General features: G+C 38.0%; 1 protein-coding gene across 5 annotated transcripts in view; it reads right to left on the reverse strand.

Moving 5' to 3' along the window:
* The window catches only part of PAK3 (p21 (RAC1) activated kinase 3), a 180,340-nt gene that overhangs the window by 12,291 nt on the left and 155,059 nt on the right, over nucleotides 1–12,990 (reverse strand). For all 5 annotated transcript variants that reach the window (XM_039488709.1, XM_039488710.1, XM_039488708.1 and 2 more), the window contains 4 exons: nucleotides 11,904–11,967; nucleotides 5,910–5,958; nucleotides 1,781–1,893; nucleotides 405–522 (listed from right to left, as the gene is read on the reverse strand). In XM_039488709.1, the coding sequence (XP_039344643.1) occupies nucleotides 405–522; nucleotides 1,781–1,893; nucleotides 5,910–5,958; nucleotides 11,904–11,967 (344 nt within the window). The remainder of the gene's footprint in view (nucleotides 1–404; nucleotides 523–1,780; nucleotides 1,894–5,909; nucleotides 5,959–11,903; nucleotides 11,968–12,990) is intronic.

Raw genomic sequence — 12,990 nt, forward strand, 5'->3', positions numbered from 1 at the left:
AAGACTATGGGGTTACAACCTACGGCAGATTTTAAAATATTTTTAGTCACATAATTTCTCATACTTGAACAAATTAGCATTTGTTTTTACTGGCAGTTTTTTACATTCTCTGGCAAGACTATTTCCCTTTAAAGGCCAAGGAATAAGGTGCACTGCTGAATTTCCGCAGGTAAACATTCAAAGAAGCAAAGCTAAACACTACCAAATCACCAACAAGTGCCATCAGAACTGAACTTTACTACAAGGATGACATTTTTCAGCAGAACATAGATCTGATTTCCTTCTTCCTTCTCCAATATTACAAAGACAACTTATCTCAAAATACATCTTTGTTTATCCTTTACATTCTTACCACACCATTACACACTATCCTAGCAAGCACATCCATGCATGGCACCTCTTACCTCCCTACAGACAGCTGCTATCTGTCCTTCGTCCATACAGGTCTCTGTAACCACGTCCGTTAAAGAGCCTCCCGCCAAGTACTCCATAACTACCCAAAGTTCATCGCCGACTAGGTAGCTGAAACAAGCAAATGAACACACCACCACATCAGTGAGCACAACTATTTACAGAGCTGTTTTGACAAAAAGAAACTCACAGATGACTTTGCCTATTTGGCATTTTTCATTGATAACCAGCTAGCAAAGAGTCCTGTGGCACCTTATAGACTAACAGACGTATTGGAGCATGAGCTTTCGTGGGTGATTACCCACTTTGTCGGATGCATGTGTCATGTGTGCATGTGTCATGCATCTGACGAAGTGGGTAGTCACCCACGAAAGCTCATGCTCCAATACATTTGTTAGTCTATAAGGTGCCACAGGACTCTTTGCTGCTTTTACAGATCCAGACTAACACGGCTACCCCTCTGATACAGATATAATTAACTGTTCACAGTGTTAGAAGAATGTGTGTAGTCCAAATGAAAAGGTAATACATTATAGGCAATTACGTTAACTATTCAGCAGGCTTTAGATAGTAAAAATGCAGTTTAGAAAATGTAAAGGATGTTAAAAACTAGGCCATCTCACATTACTTGTTTATATAGAAATATAACCATTAACGACAAAAGGTATAAGATGCACAGCAGCCAATGGTGTCTGAAGATGGAATTTGATCAACAGTTTGGAAAACCTTGAATAATATAAAGCCAGGGAAAGGAAATCCTTCATGTGCTGCCTGCAGAAAACACAATCCAGCAGTAGCTGTAACGTTTTTCAGAAGCAAAGAAGTGACAATACAGCAAGAACATTTTTGAGTGCATTTTTGAAGCATCCATGGATATACAAAAACAATTTTAAAACTGATAAAGCATCAGTTTCTGAAGTGCTTTAAACATGAACATTTAAAAAAAATGAAAAAAATCCCAACAGGAATCTTGTCTTCACTGAAATTACATGAATGGTATCCTAGTGGGAAGCACCAGTTGACATAGATTCTATCACTATATGCCAGTGCCCACTTTATAAAATAGGAAGAATGTGTCCTACTAATAAAATGTGCAGATTTATGTAGTTATTGATACTGTTTTCAGTAAAGGCACGTGCTGGTCAAAATCTTCAAAACTTGTGTCTCCATAGTTTGCGGGAATCTTTCACATGCACACATGAAGGAGAGTTTTCTGTATGCTTGTGTAAATGGATCCTTATGTTCAGTGATCAGCTTTGTGTGCACAAATGGTCATTTGCACACAAAATTTAAAAAAAATGGTCTGGCTAAATCTTTGACGCACCGTATATAAACAAGCTCTACAATGCTAACGACTGGCACAACTTACCTGTCTAAATAGTTAACAATGTTAGAGTTCTTATTTTCCCTCATGACCAGGATTTCATTAATAATTAGTTCCTTTTTAGGCTGCTGCTGGAGATTCATTTGCTTTATGGCCACCTACAATGACATTTTGTTACATACTAAGTTGAATAACATCAATGAATGAAAAAGAAATAAATGTGTTTGAGACCGTATGTTTCAGAGCAGCTGAGAACTATACCAAACTGTCCCTTTATTAGGGCTCAGTAACTTGCATTGCAATACTACGCTTTATACTTTGAAATCCACACTACTTCACCTGCTACTTGGGTGCCAATTACAGAGTACACTGCCTTACACGTCTTATTGTGTAAGGTACATAAAACAGCCTTAAAAATGGCATCTGCTACTTAATATCATTAACTTTCTGCAGTCCTCGCTTATTCCAAAATGTCCTCAATTCATTGCATTCATTTTTGCATGTAATTAGTGATTTTGGTACTTTGATTAAAATAAAAAAATAAAACCATCTTGCAATAGTATGGCAACAATACAAGTTCAATAACTATTCTCCCCAGGGAAGATTATTTATTCCCCTTACATAAATTATATAAAATGCATATATCAAATTCATACAAAAAGTGACATTAAAAGAACACTATTAAGGCAGAAGAGACATACTTAATTCTGGCATTTCCTAACTTGAGTGCTTGATTTGGCAACCTAAATAACAGTCTTTTAATGAAGTCTTGTGTGCAATTTTCTAGGTTTGTAAAAAACAAACAAACAAACAAAAACCTGTAACCCCCACCACCCAGATATTCCATCACATAGCATCATACTGGCACCATGGTAGGTCATCAGCAGGGTTAGAATCTCTAGAGCCACCACACAGAGCTCTGCCACTTGAGCTAATGAAGTAGCTGATAGCAAAATTTGGTCCACATAGAGGATGACAATCTATGTTAGAAGGGAATGAGATACTTTGCCAGCGGGTTTCACAGATGTTTGTAAATAGCAGAGGAATGGTGAGAGGCAAAACTTGGGTTCCATCCCAGACTGCAGATTCTTCTGCCCATATCCACCCCAAGTATGACTTCTTTTGCCATGTCCTCTGAACTGTCCCTACCCCGGGCTTGTCTCTTCTTCCCCACCCCGGTTGCTCATCCCAGTCCCATTCTCTTCACCTACCCAGTCCCAGTCTCCACTCATCAGGCTTCTTATCCCAGTTCCACTCTCCTTGACCAACCTGTCGTAGTCTCTCCATCTAGACTCTCCAGGCCAGTCCCAGTCTTCACCCTCCCCTGAGTTCCCAGTCTCCTTGCCCAGCCAATCCCAGTTCACCCTAACCTGGCTTCTCATCCAATCTATCTCCTTCCCTCCCACCCCTGGCCTTCCGTCACCTTCCCACCTCTCCCTTGCTTATGTTCCCCCTCCTCATTGTCTTCCTCCATGGGCTCTTCATTCAGTCTCCCCCTTCTCCCCAACTCTTTGTCGCATTCTCCTTGCACAGCTGGTCCCAGTTCTCCCCCTGCACACTGGTTTCCAGTCTCAGTCTCCTTGCACAGACAGTCCCAGTCTTCCCCAACCCAGATCCCAGTCTCACACTCTTTGCCCAGCCAGTCCCAGTTTCCCCCCAATCCCTACTCCCTGTTTCCCCTTTTTCTCCCCATCCACCACCCTCCTTGTCTGAATCTACTCCTAACCCTCACCCCAAGCCTGGCTCTTGTCCCCATCACATTTGAATTAGGCAGCTTCCTTCTCCACACTGCCTGGACCCAGCGTTGGGCGTGCGGGAGTGGTAATTGTCTCTCTGCTTTCATCCCTGGGGCCCAGCCCACAGCAGCAACTTCAAGGAAAGTGCTACTCAACCCCAGCTGGAGCATGCCCAGTGCTGACAGAATCTGGGGGAAATGAACTGCTAAAAATCTAAGACATCTCTTCTGAGCACACATAGTGATTTTTCAAACGCTTATAACATTGCCAAATTTGAGCAGATTATCAAATGGGATGCAAAGGCACATCCCTGATAGAAAGGCCAACTTTCAAGTCCCTGCTCCAAAGCATGGAGACACTAGAGATTCTCAAAGAAAAGGTTGCCAGAATTTTTAAACATGGACAAAATAATGTAGTTTTCAATAGCCTCATTCTCAGAGATGGCTGAACCATTTTGTCTAAAAAAATTTCAGAAATAATGTGGCCTGCAGCCGATCTCTGGCAACTGAAAACAAGGGCTTATAATAGAAAATGTCAGGCAACTGTTATCTGTCCCATCTATAATATGCACCGGAGGCAAAATTCACTCCAATCCAAAAAACAAAGGGTTTGAATGGGGAATGAATGGAATCCAGCCTTTCTAACCTGGGACAAGCAGCCTTTCATGGCCACTACTCCAGCTCTGTGTTGGCCTCTTTGAACCTGGTTAAGAAATCGCTCCCCTGGAATGCAAGTGAGCAGGAACTGTAAGGCATCCAAACAAGGCGCCTCAAATAGACCCCTCCCACAAGAACTGGGTAAGGTCCCAATACTCGAAGCACTTATACATGTGCTTAAAGTTAAGCACATGAGCAGTCAGTCAATGGGATTATTTCTGTGATTAAATTAAGCGCGTGTGTAGACGTTTGCAGGATTGGGGCCTAAACATCTATTTTCATGGTAGACGTTAACTATTCTAAACCATTCTAAAGGGTACAGGAACCCGTATACAAATCCCATTACTGTATATTAGTCACATAATCAGTTTAATGTGTTTGTGTCTGATCCTGGGAGAAGTCGCTGGATGCTTTGGTGGTCAGCACCTCTGAAAATCATGCCATTTTTATTTGGATGTCTAAATATAGCTTTAGGGGTCTCACTTTAGTCACCTAATCTTGCAAATGTTGACCTTTATACAGGATTTTATATAAATTAAAAAACTTTGCTTTGAAAAAAAAGAAGAAATGAACATGAAGGTGACAACTAAAAGTAGCAAAACTTGGGAAGTTCAAAGTCAAGACATTCTTAATTTAAGATCTCATTCATTCTCCACTCCCCGCACCGTGACCAGCTATTGCAAGGTCACGATTAGATCAATGTGTAGTGTCTTGTACTGTGAGACATGACCTAAGCATAAATAGATGTTTTAAGGACAGATCTTTACCTTTAATTTTGAGTTTTCTTGTTTTTAATGGTCTGGGTCAACCAACTTCAATGTCACTAAAATATAAAATTGTGGCTTAATAATGCTCTGTCTTTAATTAATATTTGCAATGCACTTTGAAGATGAAAAGTGCTGTAGATAAGTGTTAAGGGTTATTACTATAGTTGAATCAATTATTAAGATAAATTGGAATCAAGTGACGGAAACATCCATCAGCTAATCTGACAACAGGTTGTTGTGTTAATACATTCAGTAATTAAGACAGAGCTAGCATGTCCTTCTGTGCAGGATATAACTTCTCTTTTCATATTCTTTCTGGTTACACTTTCTGGCAGTGCTTAATAATGCTATTGGACAACTTTCTCAGGTCACTGCAATGAACCGTATTTATTCCTAATACCAATTAGAGATGGGCTGAACTGTTTGACAAACCCTGGGTATCTTCAAGCCTGGGGTTATCCATAAGTCTGTAGTTAGGTTAGAGGATGCACAATCTATATTCTCACTAATCTAAAGTCTGATCTACACAAGTTTTTTGTGTTGTAAATTTACAGATATAAGCTCTTTTGATATAAATACCTTTATACTGGTATAACTGCTTCCACACTACAGGATCTTTACCTATATCAATTTCTAAAACCAGTGTAGTTAAATCAGTAACAAAAACTATATGTAAACCAGCAATAGGTGTTATCTGGGATGCCTTTACAGATTTCGCTCTATACCGCAATACAACCAGGAATGCTGGAATAGTCTAGGTTGCTAGTTGGGATAGATAAAATCTAAAAGGATGCAAGAACTTGTTTGAGGAAAGAGTAGGTAGGGAAAATATTCCACTTAACAACTGGCCATACTAAAGGTGAGATTCTGGTTCTATTTAAATCAATAGCAAAGCAAAGTAACTGATACCTTAATGTTAAGCTATATGTGAACAATGAGTATGACATAATATTCATGATAAAAGAAAAAATATTGAAGAATTACATAAGAATCTGGATTTAATATTAGCACTCACCTCTTGTCCTGTGGCAATGTCTATTGCTGTATAAACAGTACCCGATGCCCTAGAAAAAAACAGCAGCCAAGAAGTGAGGAGATGTCCAGTGCCTTTGAGCAAAGTTAAATGCATGCACCATATCACCGCCTAAGATGTTTACAAAATACATTTATCCAGCCAACACAGTATTTGGCTGTGTACAACAAGCCACCGCACCATGCAAAGGATGCAAGATAAAATCCCAAGCTCAGCACCTGAGTGAAAGGAGCACTCTGAGTCATTTGTTGTGACTAGACCTGGCCAAAAAAAAAAAAGCATTTTTTTCTATGAAAAATGCTTTTTATTGTTTTTCCCTTTTTTTTTAAATGAAAAAACCAAAAAATGTTCAGGGTTGTTTTTTCTTCCAAAACCCAAAAAATTTTACACAACCAAATTGTGACAAAAAATGAAAAATTTTCATTTACTTCTGTTTTGTTATTGCAGGAAATAAGATACATCTCCCAACCAGTTCTACCTGTGCCCCCTCCAGATGATTTAGGGATACACTTTATAGGCTTCAGAGGGAGCTGTGCTCAGTCCTCCTTTCCTAGGAGTGCTCTGGGGACTCTGGCAGTGGAGGATAAGAAAGCAGGCAAAAATTAGGGAAAAGGATTCCCCTTGTAGATCTTCCAGGAGTCACAAACTAAGGATTATCAGTGCCTGAGATGCTGTTAGTTTACTACCCAAAGATTACAGCCTACAGTGTGTTTGCTTGTAGTGTGCTGTTTGGTTTCTTTAGTCTTAAAGCAACAAGCAACCCTTGACAATATCTCAGTTTTCCTAAAGGTTTATCTTAACATTGATGAAAAACATCTAGGAGAGATTTAAATGTGGTTGAGTTGAGCACTTATGTTTTTTCCTAGCTTCTTGGATGAAGCACTGCAAAGTTTATTTCCTGTTCTCAACATCCCATTTTCTATTAGCTCTCTTTTGGTTTTTCAACATTGCACAGGTTTCCTGATATTTTAAACGTTTTCCTCAGAAGCAGAGCTTGCTGATCTTCACAACATGGATGGATGGTTTAGGAAGCCTGAGGTTCTTCTTGAGGCAGAGATCTTCTGAGGCCTCGGGCTGGCCCTGAGTTAACTTGCTATATTGCGCTAAGTGATTTTTAATTGTATGCATGCATTTAGAGATTATGTTAATTTTATTTGTAAAATTCTGCTAGGTGAGAAGTCCTAGACTCCTAAAAATGAATACAAATAAATAAATAAGAAACCCCAGATTCCTAAGCACGTCAAGTCACTCGGCAGCTTCCTATTTTTGGGTGTCAGACACTTGAATCCTTCATCGCCCTTACATTCACGTTTCATTTTCAAAGCAGATCTGGAGTCTGTCATAGAGCCACCAGAAAATAAAATGACACACTGATCGGCATATGCAGATTAGACAGTCTGTTTTTTCCCCATCTGTTCATGATTAAGAAAGATTCTTTCCCTACAGTGTTGTGGATGACTAGAATTGGGAAGAGGTAATACACAGAGTAAACCACCTAATGGGTTTAAATGTCGAGGAGCCATGGTAACATTTGTTAACACGACTGGAGGCTGACACCTGAATTAAAGCATTGGGTCTCAAACTGTGATCATCTAGAGATCCTTTCCTGCTTGTCTGCAGAAGTGGATGGACCAGGATGGAAATTTTGGGAAGGGAAGCTGGAACATTTACTTACTCTGAGTGAAAACCAGCTAATTTCAATTGAAACCAGTTAGTGTTGCCCAGCGTTACATGACGTTCATGTTAGTTCTGTTCACCTGGAAGCTGAAATATTTCCATAGCATTTTAATTTGCCAGGCTCACTCTTTTGTGCACCACAGACTGAGTGCCTGTATTGGAAACAATGTTATCATTTGGCACGCTATGCATTCTTTTAATATAAATGCAAATGCATTTTTCTATGACTAACTGTGGAGATTAATCCAATTTGTTTTCATAAAAATCCAACAGTTTATTCAGGGTTGCTAATACTGAGCTGTACCTCCTTAGCTCACTCCTGTTAGGGTTTATTTAAAACAGCTATTTGAATTAGGATGCTTTTTTGTAGGCTCCAGGCTATCTGCTAAGAATTTAGATAGGAACCAGACACTGATCTGAGCCAGTGTAGCCTTCTCTATCAAGCAGCCGTACCTATGTTTCCTAGGTATCTTGAAATGTCCTCAATCCTAAACCAAGGACAACCCCCCCCACCAAAAAAAAAAAAGAAAAGAAAAGATTCAGCTCTGAAGCTCACCTATCTCCGAGTGTGACTCTGCTGACTAATGTACACTGTTTACTAGCCATATGGAGCACTGCTGAGTGATTGCCCATCCAATTCACTTTTCCTTACATCCAAAGCTCCTCTTCAACTGAAGTCTGCCTGGTAACCATGTCTTCCCCTGTAGTCTCCAGTCTCCTTATTAACAGCTACTGAAAGATCTAACCACTCATTTCCTATTCTATTTCTATCTTCAATATCATATTAACTGATTATTTGTAATAAATGCCAGGAAATCAGCTCAATAAGCTGTGTCATCTTCATTAACATTAACTAAATACATAAACAGCCACATCATCTCATTTACTATGTCCCCTCCTGTAAATAAGCACATCAGCTCCTTGTCTCACTTGAAAAGCAAAGCCTGAGTGGATAGCATCCTCAGAACAGACTTCACTTCCCACGTGCTTCAGCTCTCTTTTGGGATCTGTATTCAGTGCAAGGTAAAGGAGCATTTACAATTCCCTTTTGCCAGACTTGTGAAATACGTGGAATGAAACTTTGATATCAAAGCGGTCAAAATATATTTTCATCTTGGCTATAAGATTAAACTTCTGTCCTGTCCTCATAAAACCAAAGGGGTTGTTTTTGTACGCTTTTTCTTTGAATGCAAACACTGCTCTGCATTTGTAAGTCCTTAATCTGAATCATTATATATTTTTCACATTTTAAAAAAAGATGGGAGTGTCTCAAAAAAGTTTCTTTCAGGGAAGCCTGCAATGATTCAGATGCTAATCCAAAATTCTGTGGTTACAAAATCAAACAGGAATTCTTAAGAAAGTTGATAGTGATGCTGATAGTTAAGGCTGCTCAATATTTTTCATTATAAGACCCTGTTTCCAAGTGCTTATAACTTTTCCAACTTCAATCATTTGGGATGAAATTTTCCATGCGGGCTGTTGGTCTCAGGCTACTTTTTTTTTAAGCTTCAGCTAAAAAATTGTTTTGAAAGTTCAGCCATTTCCAAGAATGTTATTTTGCCTGTTAAAAAAATCCTACAACTGTTTCATTGAGACGCTTTAGTAAGTTCATGTTTGGAAGTAGGGACTTGAAATTTGGTGGAAGAAAGTAGGTTACCCTAGTGTCAAGGGTGACTTTTGCTGTCCTCCTGACATTGAATGAGGCAGGGTAAGTTGTGTAAAAGAAGTGTGAGATCATTTAATTAAATACTATCATAATGCAAATGCACAAGCAACCTTAATTGCGTCATTTCCTAACTTTTAAAAGCTTGACTTGACTTTACAACTTTAACATTGTGTAAAATGGGTTGTAGGGGTGTTTTGGGGAAGCTTATATATATATATATGAAGTTAACAAGAGATCAAAATGGTTCTGGTCTATTTCAAGTTGAATTTTGGGCAATAATTCCAGACAGTTCTTATTTTATCTAAACTTCTTTGCACGTTCATATTTTGGAACAAAATGTTTGCCATCAAAATAAGTTATTTTGGTAATAGCAACATTTATGTGCCTTGCAGTTCCCTGACAACCACTGCACTCGTCACTATCTATAGTTCTAGGGTAAAGTGATCTGCTTAAAGGAAGAATGTGTTCGCTACAGTCTTAACATTGTTCTTTAGTATCTGGACAGAAAAAGAAATGCAGAGAGAAGGAGTTTGTTTCTATAGATACATAGACCTTCCTTGTGTCCATTGCTTGCTGTTTTCAGCAAAACATTCCACTTAGAGGCAAGGTCATGGTGTGTGTGTCTCTCTCCCCTCCTCCCTCCCTCCCCAAATTCACATAATCCCAACTAAAGAAACAGCCTCAATTTCTTTGATAAAATTGCTGTCTAATACACTGAAGTACAGCATGTTAAATTTAGATTTTCTGTGAAGTTTTGCGTAAAAGTGAATAACACATAATGCTCCTATTCTAGATGCTCAAAGTAAGAACATTGTTAGAATAATGGCTATTAAAGCTATACCCGCTTCTAAACTCTTGGAAAGATATTTGCTTCTACAATGATAATACATTGTTTAATGTACAACCCAGGCAAAAAATCTTATGATTTCCCATAAGATTTCATGATGGTTATCAGAAATGCAAAGACTTTAATTCTTCTGTAAATAATATTTTGTGGCTGTGGTAAATAACTTGCAGTAACACATGGTATTAGTGTTTGTTTATCTCATCACAGGATTGCAATTATCTCATCTTTGTAATGCACAGCTCTGGTGAGAATATGCCTCGTGCTTAATCTACATGTGATTAGATTTGTGATTTCACAGGTCAGAGAATTTCCACAAAAACAATACCATAAAGAGGCACCACCATAAGCATAGGAAGACAGAAGTTCATTGAATTAAGAACTCAAGAAGTTAAAGAAGAGACTAATTTCTCACTACTTACATACATGTGGTTTGACCCTGTTTACAAGATTTACATTCTAAAATGTATATTTATGGACATTAGAAAATACTCACATTGGGACTTAAGATGATCAAAAAGTTCCTATCTAAACCCATTTAGAGCACCCTGTAAGGTGGACTGCGGCTTTGTTATATTATTGGTCATATTATGTTTCATTTCTCGTTTAACTCTAACTAGCAATTTGATGTTGTACAATCAGAATAAAGATGTAGTTTTATCTATTTTAAGTGATATAAGGTAAATGAAAGTAATGAAAGCTGATATTATTTGAAATTGTCTTCTCATAACTGCCCTTTCAAACTAGAGTCTTTTTATTATAAATCTAAAAGAAAAAGCAATGTGAGCTTGAAAAGACATGGTCTCTTCTTGTTCTGCATATACCAGTTCCAAGTCAACCAGAAGTCACAGAAAATTCAAATCCAATAATATATACAATGCACAATGATACCTGCTAACCTCAGTACCCTTAATTCAGTGATAATTATTGCTGGTAACCTGAAGGCCCAATTCTGCTCTTACATGATGTAAATCAGGAGTAACTCCTCTGAAAACAATGGAATTACAATGTTGCATAACTGGCTGTGATGGAGAAGAGAATCAGACCCTATCTGTAGTCAGCGTTAGTATTTAAAATGCACGTCACACACCACACAATTTCAAAATTACCTTGTTCTTACTAGTCTGATAAAGTATACATGGGATTCCATTCTGGGTAAACGCCTAACACTTTGAAGACACCATGTTTCTTACTACTAGCAAATGCTGTCTTTTATGGCCAGCTATTGAGGATTCTGTGCATCAGAATGGATTGCATTTCTGTATACATCCTTTTCATTATATATGCTGGGAAACAAAAGTTATTTAGCCTCTGATTTTTGTTCTCAAATTACATGATTTTAAACCTAACTCCTGAAATATTCTCTTTAACCACTAAATGATTTTTGACTAATGTCATTTTGAGCTGTACAATAACACCCATCAGATAAAATGATAAATGGCATTTTTTATGCAATAAAGTACAAGGTAAACTTCTTTTCTCTAGGAGGCCCATGTAATTCTTGGTCATATCAAAATTGGCTTCTTCCATGAAGGCAGGTGAACCACACCACACAGATGAGGGATGACAAGTTTGCCATGTGCCAGTAACTTATGCAATCAAGCCAGCCATCATGAACATTTCTTTGATGACTCCTCTTGGCCGCAGGAAAATACTGATCAATGTGGAGAGAACAAGAACAATTGAAACAAATATTCTGAATGTATATAAAACTCCCTTGACATCACATAAGGTAATGCCAGCAAAATATTTGGCGCATATTTATACATATAACTCCAACTGTGCTTACCCTTGACCAATTTTTTCAAATCGTGTATATTTCTTCTTAGGGTCACCAACACTCACAATGCTTCCTGAAAGAAAAAAGAAAAAGGAAGCTCTCTTGAAAATGAGTATTATATCTTCAATGACAACCTGTGGCAAGTAAAAAATCCACTATTACTGCCTGGCATTATTGCCATTGTGTGCAGTTTAGATTCAATATGATACTACTAGAGCACACGGATTAGAAATAAGAGTAGCAGTTTAATAATTCAGGTGGCATCTACTTTTTTTTAAATCCATTGATGAGTATGTTTGCCTCTGGAACTGGAAAGAAAACTAAGAACACGAACTGTGGAGAAGAGCTCACATAACACTCAGACATGAGATAACGAATAAATATGCAAATGAGTTTGTATGCTTAAATGTTAATGAGCGCTAGCATAACAATGCTAATTTCCTTAGAACTAGCTAGTCTCTTTATGATTCCGCAGGGGAGTTCATACTTTCATATATTGAACCCAACTTTGTTTTTGGACTCAACTTTTATAAACAGTTGCCATGTAGAGACTAGGAAGAAAATTTCCTGGAGTGACTCTCCATTAGCCCTTCCTTGGTTTGCCTTTTTAAAAAAAACAAGTTAACATCAAATAATTAATCACAGGCTTTTGACACTCTTTACTGTGTAGGCTTCATTGTGAAAGAGATCGAATTCATTTATATAAGAGCAACACTCTTGTCTTCAGTCTGACTTTGATCAGTAACAAACATTTTACTCGATACTTACCGTGTACACACAGGCTAATCTCACTACATGAAACGGTGTTTTAAATGGATTAGAAGAGCAGTGGTATTCTTCAGACTGTAGCTTTTACCTTCTTTAAAAAGTTATCTACATTAATAAGGTGCTGGTAATTTTATAAATAAATTGATCTCAACAACAAACTATGGTGGATGGAGTGCTGCCTTCTGCTGAATAATTATTGCAACAACGGACATTGATTGAAAGGCTTTGCATGTAATATTCGGAAAGTTGCAAATGAATTAAGGGTGGGATTTTCAAAAGTGTGTGATTTAGGAGCACAAGTCCCACTGAAAACAAAAATCCTAATAAT

Source organism: Mauremys reevesii, linkage group 9, assembly GCF_016161935.1.
Source record: "Mauremys reevesii isolate NIE-2019 linkage group 9, ASM1616193v1, whole genome shotgun sequence".
Classification (NCBI taxonomy): domain Eukaryota; kingdom Metazoa; phylum Chordata; order Testudines; family Geoemydidae; genus Mauremys; species Mauremys reevesii.